This window comes from Drosophila novamexicana, unplaced genomic scaffold (assembly GCF_003285875.2).
Source record: "Drosophila novamexicana strain 15010-1031.04,08,12 unplaced genomic scaffold, DnovRS2.1 tig00000960-arrow-arrow-pilon, whole genome shotgun sequence".
Lineage (NCBI taxonomy): Eukaryota > Metazoa > Arthropoda > Insecta > Diptera > Drosophilidae > Drosophila > Drosophila novamexicana.
Genome location: NW_020824833.1, coordinates 1,762,676 through 1,777,976, shown reverse-complemented (window position 1 = coordinate 1,777,976; position 15,301 = coordinate 1,762,676). Strand labels below are relative to the sequence as shown.

The following is a 15,301-nucleotide window of genomic DNA, read 5'->3' as shown; positions in this document are numbered from 1 at the left end:
CTGGAACGTAGCTGTTCCATTTTGCAAGAGTAGATCATATTTACTAGGCTACCAACAACTCGCCCGCTTACACAAAATCGATGGAACTCGATCCTTAGATAAGGTTTAATGATCTATCCCAATTAAGATCAAAACAGCTGAAAATACCAATTATGTTAAAATATACACAAAGCTATAATAGTTCACTCGTTCACTCATATCCGCGATTTCACTTGGTGAAATTATAATGAATTGCTCGAAATCATTTTTAGAGTTTGGTTTTTTAAACTCATTTCAAACTCCTTCTTATTTGTCGGGCTTATAATCACATTTTAACAATTAGTAAAAGTTAAAGTTGAAGTTCCCCAGCTGCGCAATACTCTGTTCCCAGTATAATTAAGAATCTGGCTACTTTTGAAGCTATAACATATAGATGATTAAAGACGATCTATCAGAATCCAACAAACAAAACAAGTAAGAGGTTCTAGTCGGGAGCTCCCGACTAGAGGATACCCTGAACCCTCTTCTTCCAACATCAAATGCATATATATATTCTGTTTTAGAAGCTATATGTCAAGTTTGGTGACTTTAGCTTTTATTATTTACCAAAATTGCCCAAAAACAGGATATCGATATCGATTTGTATCGATTGCTTGGAAACGGAGTAAGTTATCGATTATCGGAAACAAACTCGATCTGCGCAGACACTAGGAGCACCTACATCTAATTTCAAGTCTCTAGCTCTTAAAGGTTCTGAGATCCTTGCGTTCATACATACGGACGGACGGACGGACGGACGGACGGACGGACGGACGGACGGGCATGGCTAGATCGACTCGGCTATTGGTGCTGATCAAGAATATATGTACTTTATGGGGTCGGAGATGCTTCCTTCTGCCTGTTACATACATACAATACAATATACCCTTATACCCATTTTTAATGGGTGCAGGGTATAATTAGATGGCAAGCCTTGCCTTAAGAAAAAGAGAACCATTTAAATCAGCGCGAAGTTAGATATAATATCAATTACTTGTAATGCAATCTTACACAATATTTAATATGCTTATGCTTAAGGTGAACGACCAGTTGAAAAATCCAGCCGAATGAGTCAGCGATATTATCAAATGTTGGCGCTACCGTCATGGGGTGTGTTTCCTTACCAATGCATAAGTCGGCTTGTGATTAGAAGCTTAACATATCAGTCGCGAGCATGGAACCCGTTGACAAAGCTTGCAAAATAGCTTTTATAGATAATATGGGCATTGCCTATATCGCATTGACATGGCGCTGAAGATGGATAGCGGAGCGAACAAAGGCTCCGAAACAAAAGGATTGCCAGCAGATAAAAGAAACAATGTTAAAAGCTTATCTTGAATTGCTCAAGTTTAAGTCAATGACCACTTGGGTGCTTAAGGTTATACACATGGATCTACTTATATGGGTAAGTATTACTTGCTATACCCTTTAAGAGGGCACTACAAATTTGCAACGAAAGGTGTAACGCGGACTAATCGGCGCACTATATCATAATGCTGTCATAGGAACGATCGACCAATACTAAAGTTCTTCTATTAAAAAATGTCTTTGTCATGATATCTTGCACTTGGAATAAGCACAATGCTTCTGAAAATCTTATTTGAATTCCACGAGTATAGAAAGCTTAATAGAAAGGTTAATAAATGGGACAGGTGTGTTTCTTAAGATATCTTGAGCGAACTGGGCATTAACGAGCTTCACTTTGCAACAACAAACAACTTTAAAGGGTATTTTAACATCGGCGCTCTCTCCAGTTCCGAACACACATAGTATAGCATTATACTAAAAAACAAGTTTATAAATGTATTTATCTATAAATAGGAAACAGCCGGACTTAATAAATTTAACTTGAGCATGCCTATTGACAAGCTATAATCTAATCTATGGCTAATGTTAATCTACAAAAGCGACAACGGGTACATTGTTATAATGCAAGTACTCGCATGTAACTGCTATACTTGTTGTCTTATGAATCTTTACTTAATGTTGTCTTGTGACTTTTATAAACTTAAAAGTAACGCATCTTTTTGCTGTCCAAGAGCTTGTCCGACCGTCTGATTATACTTGCGATTGTCCGACGCGAACTAGCTGAATGGCTGCCGTGTACTTGTTCCAAGTAGGGTTTCGTATCAGAAAGCGACAAAAATAAAAAGAAAACGGTGTGGATTTCGATTAAACAGGAAAATGTATGCCGAATTTCAGTCGGTATTTAGCATGGAAAGATAACGCTCGTGTTCTGCCCATAATCCATATAAGTAAAAAGTCGATCGTATGGAATTGAAGAAAGTGCCAGCTAAATACATTCACGTCTCACCATGAAGAGCTCCAGTGCCAAGGGAAAAGAAACCTTACGCATATGGATTGGAAATGCAGATCTGCGAAAGAACCCGCCGCTCAACCGGGTGACAACGACCAAGTACACCTGGCTGACCTTTATCCCATTGAACTTTTACGAACAGTTTCGACGGGCCGTATACTTTTACTTCCTGCTGATCACGATTGTATCATTTTTCGTTAGTATGTCAGATCAATCGTGCCTCTGTGAAATGATCATTAAAACACATATATATTTTAATTAACACGCAGATGATACCATATCTCCATTAACATCGCTCCTGCCACTGCTCTTCGTCATGATTGTGACCGCACTGAAGGAAGGTCTCGAGGATTATTCCCGGTCGAAAAATGATAAAATCGTGAACACAACTAAAGGTTTGCCAATTGAATCCCTTAATTTCCATAGGGTTTACATTTAACTATGATTTTTCCGCATTCTTCAGTTACCGTTATACGCAATGGCAGGGAACAACGAATCGCCTCGGAATTTATAGTGCCGGGAGATCTTGTTGTAGCAACAAGTGCCAGCGATGTGCCATGCGATATGCTGTTGCTTCAGTCGTCTGGATCGGAGAACATGTGCTTTGTGAACACGGCGAATCTGGACGGCGAGACCAATCTGAAACCGATCTTTGTACCGGCTAACTACGCATACGATTTGCACTTGGGTTGCATCGTTTGCGAACCATCGACGCCGGATCTCTACGCATTCAATGGACGCATCGAGCTGCCACTCACAGACGGGGCAGAGGTCAACCCAGAGCCAATAGCACTGGGGATCGAGAACCTATTGTTGCGTGGTGTGCGCATCAGGGGCCCGGAGCGTGTGGTGGGCTGTGCCATTTACACGGGCATGTCCACAAAACTCCAGCTAAATAGCCGGTATACGGGCAACAAATCGGCGTCCAGCGAAAAATACATCAATAAATTCATCATTGCGCTCATTGTGGGAATGATAGTTGTTGTCTTTATACTCTACCTGATCGAACGGTAGGTATATACAGAGTTTCAGAAGCCGGAAATATATTTAATTTTTTGCCTCCTTGGATTACTTTCAGGCAAAAGGAGGCCAACGTCTATCCGGCTATACACTACTTGGGACCGCCCCCAGATTACAATGCGATTTTACAAATCTTTGAGGACTTTTTATCATTGCTGATTTTGTTTAACTACATGGTGCCGATTTCAATGTATATGAATATTGAATTGTATCGTGTTTTTGGTGCTCTATTTATGAGATCCGATCTGAGCTTGTACGATGAAGAGACCGATCAACCCTGTGGAGTAAATGCATCCAACTTGAATGAAGACCTGGGCCAAATCAACATTCTGTTTTCGGACAAAACTGGAACACTTACCAAAAATCAAATGATCTTCCTTAAGTGCTACGTTGGGGGTCACAACTATCATTTACAAAACACCCAATTGTACAGCCCCGATACAGATGAAAGCCACGAGCTGGACACAATGGATGTAAGTAGCCTTGAATCTTGATCCTATGCTCCATCTAATGCCAAACTGTTGCAATTCTCAGGCCGAGGTGATGAACTTTTTTGAGGCCTTGTCCGTGTGCCATACAGTGGAGGTTATGGCAAGCTGCGATGAAAAATCCGCCGAAGCTCAATCGGAGCACGATAATCTGATAACGACGGACATTATCGACAGATACCAGGCATCTAGTCCAGATGAAAAGGCCATACTTGAGGGCTGCGCCAGATTGGGTCTCATTTTCAAAGGTACTGACAATAATACGATGCACCTCAGCCGTAGCTTTGGAGGCCACATTGCCGGCGATCTACAATACGAACGCCTGCATGTACTCGAGTTTAGCTCGGAAAGAAAACGCATGAGCGTCATCGTTCGGGACGAGAGCGGTCAGATCTGGCTTTATAGCAAGGGAGCTGAAGCTTCCATTTTGCCGCGCTGCAAGGAAACATCTCCAACTGCTCAGACGGATGTGCAAATAACGGAATATGCCAAGGAGGGTCTACGTACCCTCGCTGTTGCAAGCCGCACCCTAACTGAGGAGGAATATGCCACATTTCTTGCCTCATGCAAAAATGCCAATATTCAACTCAGCAATCGAAAGGAACTCATCGAAGAGTGTTACGAGAGCATTGAAGTTGGTAAGCTTCCAAAAACATATCTAATTTTTGAAATCTTTCTACAAAGTCTGCTCACTGAAATAGATTAATATATATATATATATAGACAAAATGTATAAGCAGTTGGTGATTTATGATTCCCATAAATCCTATCGAAATTTGAACTTAGCTTAGCTGAGATTTCTAAAAGACTTCGCTAGAATTCTAATGGACTGTCGTTTCAGAACTTGACCTGCTGGGTGCTACGGCTTTGGAGGATGCACTCCAGGACGATGTTGACAAAACGCTGATTGCATTACAGGAAGCTGGCTTAAAGATATGGATACTTACGGGCGACAAGGTGGAAACAGCATTGTCCATTGGCATGGCCTGCAAGCACATACCGCAAGTAGCTGAAGTACATTTCCTTATCAATATAACCGAACCGGTGGAGCTGCAAAAGCGCTTGAATCAGCTCGAACTGGGCATCGCATCAAATGCATCGACTCCCACTTGCCTGGTAATCGATGGTATTACTGTGTCCGCGCTTTTAAGCCAGCTGCTCGATCAATTTGCTGAGGTGGCTCTCAACTGCAAGGCTGTGCTCTGCTGTCGCCTGAGTCCACTCCAAAAGAGCGAAATAGTTATGCTTATCAAGAAGTCGGGCAAACATATCACAGCTGCCATCGGTGATGGGGCCAATGATGTGTCCATGATCCAGGAGGCGCACATTGGCATTGGCATTTCCGGTGTGGAGGGCAAACAGGCAGCACGCAGCGCTGATTATTCCATTGCCAAATTTTCTATGCTGCAACGCCTGTTGCTGGTCCATGGCCATTATAATACCGAACGTCTGGCATTTATGGTGCTCTTCTATTGCTATAAAAACATTATTATCACTGGATGCATGGCGCTGTTTCAAGTATATGACTTATATTCGGCTACATCTGTCTATAACGAGCTGTATCTATGGCTCTTCGATATTATTTACATATCTTTCAGTTTCACGTATTTGGCCATGTCCGACAAGCATTATAGTGAGAACACCTTGTTAAGGTAAGCTTAGACAACTTAATATGGATAACATATATACCTTAATCAATATCAATATATGATTTCAGATTCCCGACCCTATACAAAGCAATATCGCACAATAAGCTCAGCTCATGGAAAACATTTACGATATGGATTTTAAATGGTGTCGTTCAGACTTTCATTATATTCTACTTTGCGTTTGCCGTGCTCAACGATAATAATGTCGTCTTCAATGAGGGACAAACTGCAGATTTCTCAACATTTGGTACTATGCTTATAATGGTACTAGTGATAGTGGGAAACCTGAAGGTACTCTTGGTTTCACACTACATGAGTTATCTGAACTTTGCCTTTATTATTGCATCAATATTTGCATTTATGTTAAGCACTTACCTCTACAATTTGGACAGCAGCAGTACTCTTTACCACGTCTACAATATGTTCTTGAGCTCGCTTCCCATGTGGCTCTATATTATTATATGCACGGTGGCATGTTTGCTTCCCGACTTTGTAATGAAAGCTGTTAACGATATGTTTTTAGACCCGCCAGAGCCGAAAGAAATCAGTAAATCCTAGATCGTAAGCTCCCCTGATATTTTTATTATTCTTCACATATTATTGCACAATAAAATATAGTTTTAGTCATTAAAAAAACCAAACTTTATGCTAATATATCATGAGCAATATTGGTATATATTTTTGTATTTCACTTTTAATTCAAACCGACTGTTAATAAGAAATATTTCGATCAATCGAAGCAACTACTCACCTTTTCGATAGCCTACCGATAACTACCAGGGCTACACAAATTTCAACAAGTACAGCTGTGCAATGAAAAATGAATGCCAATTATTAGCTTGCCTGGTTGGCAGTCCGCTAAGGGCTGCAAACGCTTATCGACTATACAGAATTGGCCACATCGTATCGAATGTTTTACTAAGTTATTATTTTTTATATAAAGGTTCTAAGTGCAGCTGATTGATTGAATGCATTTGGGATTTTGTTTCTTTCTCTAAATTTAGAAACAGAAAAAATGGGCAATTGCCGTAAGAAAGCAGTTGCTTGCAAATTATCGAATGTTTCTCCGTAGCTATCGATAACGAGAATGCATCGATTTTTTTGTTAACATGCCTAATGCAAATAAAATATAATAATAATAAGATAAAAAGTTTTTAATTAGCGAATATAGTGTAGAAATGGAAGTGGAATACGATGATTCCGGCTGGCAGGGCCGTACAAAACAACAGTCAACTACCGAGGTAAACATCAAATTTGACGTTTATGTCAACGCCAAGCCAACCAATCAAAACAAAAAACTTGTTTATTCTTATACACTTGTTTCTAAATAAAGGAACTTCACGAAGATAATCCACAAAAAACGATACAAGAATGCTTAGAAAAATTTCTAACACCCGACTACATAATGGAGCCTGGGATTTTTACACAGCTCAAACGCTACTTCCAATCCGGCGGCTCTCCAGAAGAAGTGATTTCAATGTTATCTGAAAACTATAAAGCGGTGGCCCAGATGGCAAATCTGTTGGCCGAGTGGTTAATTCTAGCCGGTGTGAAGGTAACGGAGGTCCAGGCGATGGTAGAGAACCATTTAAAGGAAATGATTCTGAAGTCGTTTGATCCGAAAAAAGCGGATACGATATTCACCGAGGAGGGTGAGACGCCGGACTGGCTGACAGAAATGATCGATCATTATACGTGGCGATCTTTGATATATCGACTAGCTGAAGAATATCCGGATTGTCTGATGCTCAACTTTACAATTAAGTTAATATCAGATGCCGGATTCCAAAGTGAAATCACGTCTATCTCTACGGCCGCCCAACAGATTGAAGTGTTTTCCCGCGTTCTCAAAACATCAATTGTTAAATTTCTGAATAATCCCGACGATGTGCACGGCGCCATTCAGGAGTGCGCCCGGATGGTGTGCCACGGCCAGCACACGTATGTCTACTCGCAGGTGTTGATACAAGTGCTCAGTCAGGAACAGAAAGGCGGCTTCAATATGAAACGGTTATCCCAGGAAATCATCAAATACGCCTTACAAAAGTACATTTGATTCACATATACATGCCACCTACCTGCTTACTACTACTAACCTTGTTCTCTTTGGTTTCTATGATTTGTTGCAGCAATCAGAATGTGACGCCTATAACAATGGCTCTGAATGGCTCGGCGGTATATCCGCAGGCGTGTCAGGCGCTTACCTCGATGTTAACGCGCAATACCCTAAATCCAGCTGATATAACCGTTCTGTTTCGTAACTATTCGGGCTCGGATCCGCCACCGATAGACCTCATACGGAATCCGCAGTTTTTGGAGCTATTGGTTGATGCGCTTTTTCGTTCTGGTGTCAAAATCAATCCGGAACATAAGCCCAAATACGTTTTCCTGCTGGCCTATGCTTCCTCTGTTATTGACCAGCCCGCAAAGAAGAGGCCCTTGACCGAAAGAACCCTAAATAAAGACGAACTGAAGAGCACCATTCAGGCCATTGAAAAAGCGCACGCTATTTGCAATGTAGACCAGGGCTCCACTGAACTTATAGCCGAGCTGCAGACTCTTTACAATTGCATAAAGTAAGCATATTGATTCTAATACTGACCAAATGTAGCTTATTCCCGCGCTTTTCGGTTCGTATAGGTATCCAGTTGTCGGTGTTGGTGTAATCCGATGGATAGAAAATGTTGTAATGGAGCCATCCTACTTTAAACTATCTACGGACAGCTGTCCCACGCATTTGGCGGTGCTCGATGAAGTAGCTGGGGTGCATCCAACATTGCAGCAGCAAATACTTTTTCTACTTATCCGTTTATTCGAATCCAAGCAGGATGAATTGGAGATACTTGTGCAACTAGAAATGAAAAAGATGATTCTAGATCGTATGGTTAATCTGCTGACACGCGGCTGCGTTGTTCCAGTGCTGCGATACATCAAGCAATGCTGTGCCATCGAGGACACGGACATTTCATTGATTCGGTACTTTGTTACCGAAGTGCTTGAGACAATAACACATCCCTATTCGGCAGAGTTTGTGCAACTCTTTCTGCCGATGGTTGAAAATGAGGAGATAACTGGCACGATGCGCGGCGAAGGCGATAATGATCCCGTCTCGGAATTCATTGGTATGCCTCCAAAATACGAAGATTTACTATTTCTTTGATGAATCTTAACTAAATTTTACCTCTTGTTTCAGTTCACTGTAAGGCGCATTATACCACTGTATAGCAGACAATTTTTTAGCAATTTAAGTACAAAATTTTTTTACTATAAGCCCACATTCATGTATGTAAATCAGTAAAAGTCCAGTTTTCAACTTTCATATTTTTATTATACAGATGATATTTGTTGTTGTCTTACTCTTCGCACTTGCCTCTATCTCGTCCCCTCTCACTCGGATCGATATTTGTGTATATGTAAAAGGGAAAAAAACGTTTGAAAAATTCAAATCACATAGATTTATTGCAACCAATGATCATTAGAATCTCATACAAACGCGTTCAATTGTATGAACGCGTGTTTACATATAAATATACACTAAATAGTCCGATTATTGTATATATACTCGTCTGTGATGAACTCTTTAAATGTATGAATTCCTTGGATATACTCCCAAACAAATGTAATATTTAACAAAATTTCATTGTTCAAAAAATGACTTAAATATTTACATCTTGGGGGTTTGAAAAAAAAACAGAATATGCCACGTCTATGACTTTTAGATACTTTGTTTATAAATATGAATTAGCTTCGACGTGCCGAAGACTGTGCTACAAAACCTCAGCAATTGCCCAGATTTCATTATACTGCAGACACAAATCGTACATTTAATTAGTCGTCGTCCTATTCTGAGTTTTTCAGTCGTCAATAAAAACAAAACAAAAAATTAGGTTTACGTAGTTTGAAAGTCCCCAAATATACTAGAAATTTAAAAACATAACTAAAAATATAAATGGAAAATCAGAGTCAAGGATAAGCAGACACACCCACTTGTTGCTTATCATTAAATTTGATTTTGTACATCGAATCTTGTACAAATACGGATATCAGTACATATTTTACTTATGAATTTTACATTGAATAATGTTTGTTCGATATTAATAAATTGTAGCTTTGGTTGGCAGCGTTTACTAATTTTGAGCTAATTTACAAATGATTCAATTGCTTTTCTTAACGTCTTTACTATCGCCATCCTTGGCCTGGCCACGTCCCAAAATCTTGGCCAAACTATCCCAAATACCACCAAAGAAGATTGCACAGCACAGATTTTCCAATGGAAGGAAGGGATCATGAATGCCCAACAAGATGGAGGACAACTTAAAGTACACCAAGAATATAACAATGCCAAAGTATACTAAGGCGTGCGGCGCTGAGATCCAATCGGTCTTTTTGTCCAGCACGAAGATAATGGAGGCTAGCAACGATGCTTTCGTATAGCTGAAACAAAGCAAAGCGTTCGATCATAAAAACGTAGGATACAGATAAATTATTAGCTTACAATGATGGCTGCATGAATTCCATTGCCGTCGGTGTCCATGCGCCTCTAATGAGGCGCTCGATCAACTTAGTGAAACCAGCGCCGTTGCCCTTGAGGGTGCCGATTATGATCATGATTATCCACGCGTTTGGATACAATTTGGCAGCATGTCCGACGCCGTCGTACACTTTCTTAGCACGGTATATTTCCTTCATGGCACTGGCGACAATTTTTACTGGCAGAAATTTAGCCACCTTGTATCCAATATCAAAGGGTGTATAAAATACTAAATACCTGCAAAAGCAATTTGCCAATGCTACATTATGCATTCACACTATATACATATAAGAGTGCTGAGACTAACCACACAGCTGTGCCCACAAGGAGCTGTCCGGTGTTCTTCAATGGAGCCAATATGGGCTCACCCAGTAATCCATTAGCCACCATGCCGCCCGCGAATATCACCAGCATTGTGGATAGCCAACAGGCCAATGGATGCTTCCTGGAGAAGGCCTGAGCGTTGGCGCCTAAATCCTCGCGCACGGCCAGCGCGGCAAGTAAACTGTGCGCGATATCAAAGAACGGAAACATTTTTAGCTTGATGACCTGATTGGCCACATCCAAAAACGCTTCCGGGTCCATGATCACAGCCGATCTTGTATCCTGCCTTCACGGATGATATTCTGAAAGTGCAAATTGTGCAATAATATTATATTAGTTGGAGCTTTTGAGTGCAATCTGAGTGTACATAGCTCGGGGAATACACAAATACCCAAAATGGGGCCACATTGCAAATATGATTAAGAAGCACACGAATAATAGTATTTAATATTTGTTGGTTTTTCTTTTGACTCACAACTGCAAAAATAATTATACTTTTTGGTTTTACAAACGTTATATAATTATAGACAAATTCAAGCAATAACTTGCAAGATTTGTACAAAAATAATTTTTGAATTGGCATTAAACATTTGCGGCATAAAAACAAAAAAAAAAAAAAAAAAATGATGCCTATGTAAGCAGATATACAACAATATGTATATTATCTAAATATGTGTACATACACATAGATTCAAATGCACTTGCTCTGATTTCTTACACTTTCTTATTGCAGATTCAATTGAAGCTCTTTGAACCCGCAGTCGTACCGAGATGTAGAAGTTGTCGAATTGTATGTTAATGTCGAAAAACATAAAAACAAATTCTAAGTCTAAATAAAAATGTCGCTGCTTTGCCAGAGCTCCAAAAATAAATTTCGCTGATGAATCGGCGAGGGCTGTAAGAGGCGCGCGCACCGGGTCCGTGCCTGCCCGTGCCTGCCCGCGCCACCGTCCGCCCATCCTCCCGCTCATCCGTTTCAACGTATTTTCTTGTTTGTGTGCACATGTACACACTGCTAGCTGGCGCCGACTATTTTTGAGCGGCGAAAGTTTGGAGCGATGTGAATATGCATGTACATGTACATACACATACACATGCACATCTCTTCGTTATTACAGGAAGCATCAAATATTTCCTTCTACTGTCCACTCGCTTTTCCGGTTGTGTCTCCTTTGTATAAATCATTTTTTATTTACCAAAACTTGCAGCAATATGCGCACTGTGCATACAATTTACTTAAAAACATGCATACATATATACCTATTTGTATGTATGTATATATAGATATATGCAAAAGATACATATACAGCAAGAATAATATAAATAATCTAACAAATTACCTACGTCTACACGCGAACAACGGATTGCTGAGTGCAGCACGAGCACGGGGAGACTGGGCTCGAAGCTGGCCCGTATATTACATGCTCATGTCGTTTCGATAATTCTACATTGCTCTCAGGAATATGTTATATATTTAGAATCCGTGAGTTTATGTTCAGAGAAACAAACCACATACATATACTCATGCATGTGTGCGTAAGTAGCTGATTAGACAGACGGCTAAGAGGACTGTGTCTCATAATTGGAAGTTTCGGTCTACGTGTATGTAAGCAGAATGGTGCATGCAAAAATATATATTGATACATATACATGCATTTATTTTTTTGCATACATATATAGTTCTTGTGACACGCAAAGGAGATGCTTTTGCCCGGCTCACTTAATAATTATGTATATTATTCTTCAAATCGCAGACAGTGGTCACATTGTTTCTTATAGGTACTTCTAGTGCTTATCATGAGACCGATACGAATTGAATTTAAATCGGGAAATCGATAGATCTTGCGCTGGACTTAATCGATACATCGATGTCTTAAATATCAAAATTGTTAATGTTTTTTGACATCACTAACTTACTGTATTTTTTGTGTTTTTACAAATTCTAATTAAAACTTTCAATACTTCAGCGAACTCCTTTTTACCAAATCCGTCCAAACAAGACAGAATCTCGGCTTAATTTGTAAACAAATCCACAAACGCTTCACAGAAACATTTTAAATAACCAATATATTTACATATATATATGCATACATATGCATATTGTTTGCACAAAAACTGGTGCATATCTTACATTGCCTTTAACAATAATATAAAGGCCCCACGACGAAGAGGTAAGTGCAATATACGGTTAATTTGACATCGCTACTCGTGTTTACAAAAAAGTATCAAAAGCAAGTTTCTGCTTCATTATATTGTTAATTTGCACCCAACAAACATATGTATGTGCGTATGTTTGTATGAAAAGCCATTGACCATGCACGCTCACACAACCCACACGCACGCACACACTAACGCACACACGCACGTACACACACACACACACACACACAGACACATACGCACTTTTTGTGAATCTTGGCTTATTTGGTAAAACTGATTTGCACAATTTAAAGGTCGCAGCATTTACAGGGGAATTTAGGTGAAGGAAACCGTAACGTAATATGGTTATAATCTGGGATAAGCCACACAAATTCTGGTATTAAGTAATTTATGCACGTAAAGCACATTCAAGCTATCGTATTTGTCAATAACTAAACGTCAACAGTGGCAGATATCGTATCACGCACATATATGCATGTATGTATGTGTGTGTGCTTGCACGAAACAACATCAACAATTGCGAAAATAGAGAGTTGTAATCACAAGCTAAGCTTTTATGCTTAGTGGGAATTGTATCGTACATAAATATCTAATTGATTGATCAAATTGCTAAAGGAGCAAGGAGCACGGGCCCAATTTGAATGTACACGCGTGCATGTGAATATTCATTTGTCTGTGTCTGTGTGTTGTTTGTATGTATGTAATGTTTGAAACGGGGCGTTGATTTTCAGATGGCTTCCAATTCATCTAAGAAAAACAAATCGTCTGGTTTGCGCATATTGTGGATACCAGGACGAAAAAGCCATCCGAAAGGTCGATTGAGTTCTACAAACAAACACATCTCGTATTCGCCCACCCAAAAGAAAAGCGAGGTGTGGACCTTGGGCGGCAGCAGGGCCCAAACTGAACTAATTGACTTGTGAGTATATTGCAAATACATATTTAAACAAAAAAAACAGCTAACATACCAGATACGTACTATATAAATCAAAAAGATGAGCGACCGCAACATTAAGCACATACTGTTGACAATCATATACATATGTAAGCTAACATATAAAAAACTTCAGCAGGCCAAGTCAAACTTCAATGTTTTAACTGTGTTTTTGTTGTTATTGTTTTTTTTTTTTTTTTTTTTCTTTTGTAGTATATACCAAACGATAAGATATATAATATATACATACATTTGTAGCTTCGATGCTGAAGTGAATTGATTGATTATATATAGATATTTGATACGTTTATCACATAATATTTTAGGCCCTCGCCGGAAATCAACGGTGCTTCGACATCATCATTGGCTGTATTGGGCGCCATGTCCTCAACGCTTGTGAAGAGTGTAAAAGGGGATTCCCTGAATCGTAATAACACTACACCAGATGATGCCACGGCTGTCTCAGAATGCGCCACACTGCCAACAACTCCAGTTGCCGCAATATCTCCAAATTTAAATAGTCCACTCTCGGAGCTGGCTCCGTCGACACCCTCAACAACCTCAACAGCAATGGCATCCCCGATTGTTGTGACAACAGTTGAAATTCTTGATTTAGTAAGTCTGATAGACAAACATATTAGCTAATTCTGATCTTTTGATCTTAACAGCACAATATTTTAAACCCCGATGATTTGCCGAAGGTGCCATCAATCGGCGAAACAGATTTGTCCACATCGGCTGTCGTATTAAATAGCTCAGCAGGAACAACAGCTTCGATAACCACTAATTCATCTCCATTAGCAAACCGCAAAGCCCACAATCAGGCAGCGGCCAACAACAGCTCGCCACATAAGAGCAGATACAGGAACCACAACAACAATCAGGTCCATTGAATTAAGATCGCGGTTTAACAATAGAACTATAACTTTTGTTCTTTCTTTAAGCAGGATGACATAAATTCCATCGAGAGTATTTCCAGTTTTAATAGAAATCAGGTAAACGCAAATTTCGAATGGATTGATGATATGGTGCAGCAACGCAACTGTAGTGAACTGATGCACAAAAACAAACGTAAAAAATCAAAAAAAATGGTAGATGCCAAGGAATCGGATCAATTGGATGGCCGCAAAATCAAGGAAAAGCAAGGAATGGCACCTTACGAGGACAATGACGAAAAGGTGGTTAAATGTCTCTATTATTCTCTCATGTGCTGCGACTGTACAATATCATAGATATAGATATAGTAATAAAGATTAAAACAAAAAGCGCATATGCACGTACATATGCCAGTGTATGTAGCTTAAGAATGTATGCATTTAAAAACAACCTGCTCAAATATTTTGTATGTATGTATGAACTTGTACATTTTTATACGGAACAAATGATAATTTGCCTATAAGTCTGTGTATACGTACAAATGCATTATTCGAAATAACCGTGACCAAGTATTCCATTTAATATACAATATTCAACATTTGAAAATGAAACGAATTTATGCAGCGCACACATTTCCAACATAGCCAAAACCGAATTATCGAAATATACCTATAAAATTGAAGTTTTTGAATTAATTTGCCCAGACATGCAACAGATATGTATTATATGGCTATTTGATATTTTTATATACACATGTATATTTTCCTGTAAATAAAGTGAAAGCATTTTTGTTTTCTATTGATACTTAAAAAAATATTCAAAATAAAGTGAATATCATAAGAAATTGTCACTCATTTGCATTTGCATCTGCATTTACATACTCTAACATCGTCATACTCTACATACTTATGCATATGTACATGCATATACCCATACCAAGTTCCTTTCAAAACGGCTCCTGTTGCACAGGATAAGTACAAAAAA

General features: G+C 39.4%; 4 protein-coding genes across 9 annotated transcripts; 3 read left to right on the top strand and 1 right to left on the bottom strand.

Annotated features, from left to right (window-relative positions):
* Positions 1 to 2,032: 2,032 nt before the first annotated feature.
* Positions 2,033 to 6,090, top strand: LOC115765294 (probable phospholipid-transporting ATPase IF). Its single transcript, XM_030708786.1, has 7 exons — positions 2,033 to 2,531; positions 2,605 to 2,730; positions 2,799 to 3,345; positions 3,414 to 3,828; positions 3,890 to 4,481; positions 4,685 to 5,495; positions 5,561 to 6,090. The coding sequence occupies exons 1-7, from the start codon at positions 2,375 to 2,377 to the stop codon at positions 6,048 to 6,050; spliced, it is 3,138 nt and encodes a 1,045-aa protein (XP_030564646.1). The 5' UTR covers positions 2,033 to 2,374; the 3' UTR covers positions 6,051 to 6,090.
* Positions 6,091 to 6,619: 529 nt separating this feature from the next.
* LOC115765244 (negative elongation factor D) lies at positions 6,620 to 8,803 on the top strand. The gene is made up of 5 exons (XM_030708704.1): positions 6,620 to 6,733; positions 6,826 to 7,538; positions 7,622 to 8,068; positions 8,133 to 8,614; positions 8,686 to 8,803. The coding sequence occupies exons 1-5, from the start codon at positions 6,671 to 6,673 to the stop codon at positions 8,715 to 8,717; spliced, it is 1,737 nt and encodes a 578-aa protein (XP_030564564.1). The 5' UTR covers positions 6,620 to 6,670; the 3' UTR covers positions 8,718 to 8,803.
* Positions 8,804 to 8,856: 53 nt separating this feature from the next.
* Positions 8,857 to 12,038, bottom strand: LOC115765246 (trimeric intracellular cation channel type 1B.1). Of its 3 annotated transcripts, none has more exons than XM_030708712.1 (4): positions 12,020 to 12,038; positions 10,331 to 10,649; positions 9,988 to 10,260; positions 8,857 to 9,926 (listed from the first exon to the last, which is right to left on the bottom strand). In XM_030708712.1, exons 2-4 carry the CDS (start codon positions 10,606 to 10,608, stop codon positions 9,647 to 9,649), a joined length of 831 nt encoding a protein of 276 aa, XP_030564572.1. In that variant the 5' UTR covers positions 10,609 to 10,649; positions 12,020 to 12,038; the 3' UTR covers positions 8,857 to 9,646. The 3 variants fall into 3 exon arrangements, with proteins under 3 accessions (XP_030564572.1, XP_030564570.1, XP_030564571.1); XM_030708710.1 differs by lacking the exon at positions 12,020 to 12,038 and adding an exon at positions 11,688 to 11,775 and having other exon boundaries at positions 8,858 to 9,926; XM_030708711.1 differs by lacking the exon at positions 12,020 to 12,038 and adding an exon at positions 11,066 to 11,159 and having other exon boundaries at positions 8,858 to 9,926.
* A 215-nt stretch (positions 12,039 to 12,253) lies between these two features.
* LOC115765245 (dr1-associated corepressor homolog) lies at positions 12,254 to 15,082 on the top strand. Of its 4 annotated transcripts, XM_030708706.1 has the most exons (6): positions 12,254 to 12,518; positions 12,801 to 13,178; positions 13,239 to 13,426; positions 13,768 to 14,056; positions 14,110 to 14,325; positions 14,389 to 15,082. In XM_030708706.1, exons 2-6 carry the CDS (start codon positions 13,149 to 13,151, stop codon positions 14,671 to 14,673), a joined length of 1,008 nt encoding a protein of 335 aa, XP_030564566.1. In that variant the 5' UTR covers positions 12,254 to 12,518; positions 12,801 to 13,148; the 3' UTR covers positions 14,674 to 15,082. The 4 variants fall into 4 exon arrangements, with proteins under 4 accessions (XP_030564566.1, XP_030564568.1, XP_030564567.1 ...); XM_030708708.1 differs by lacking the exon at positions 12,801 to 13,178; XM_030708707.1 differs by having other exon boundaries at positions 12,801 to 13,426.
* Positions 15,083 to 15,301: the final 219 nt, after the last annotated feature.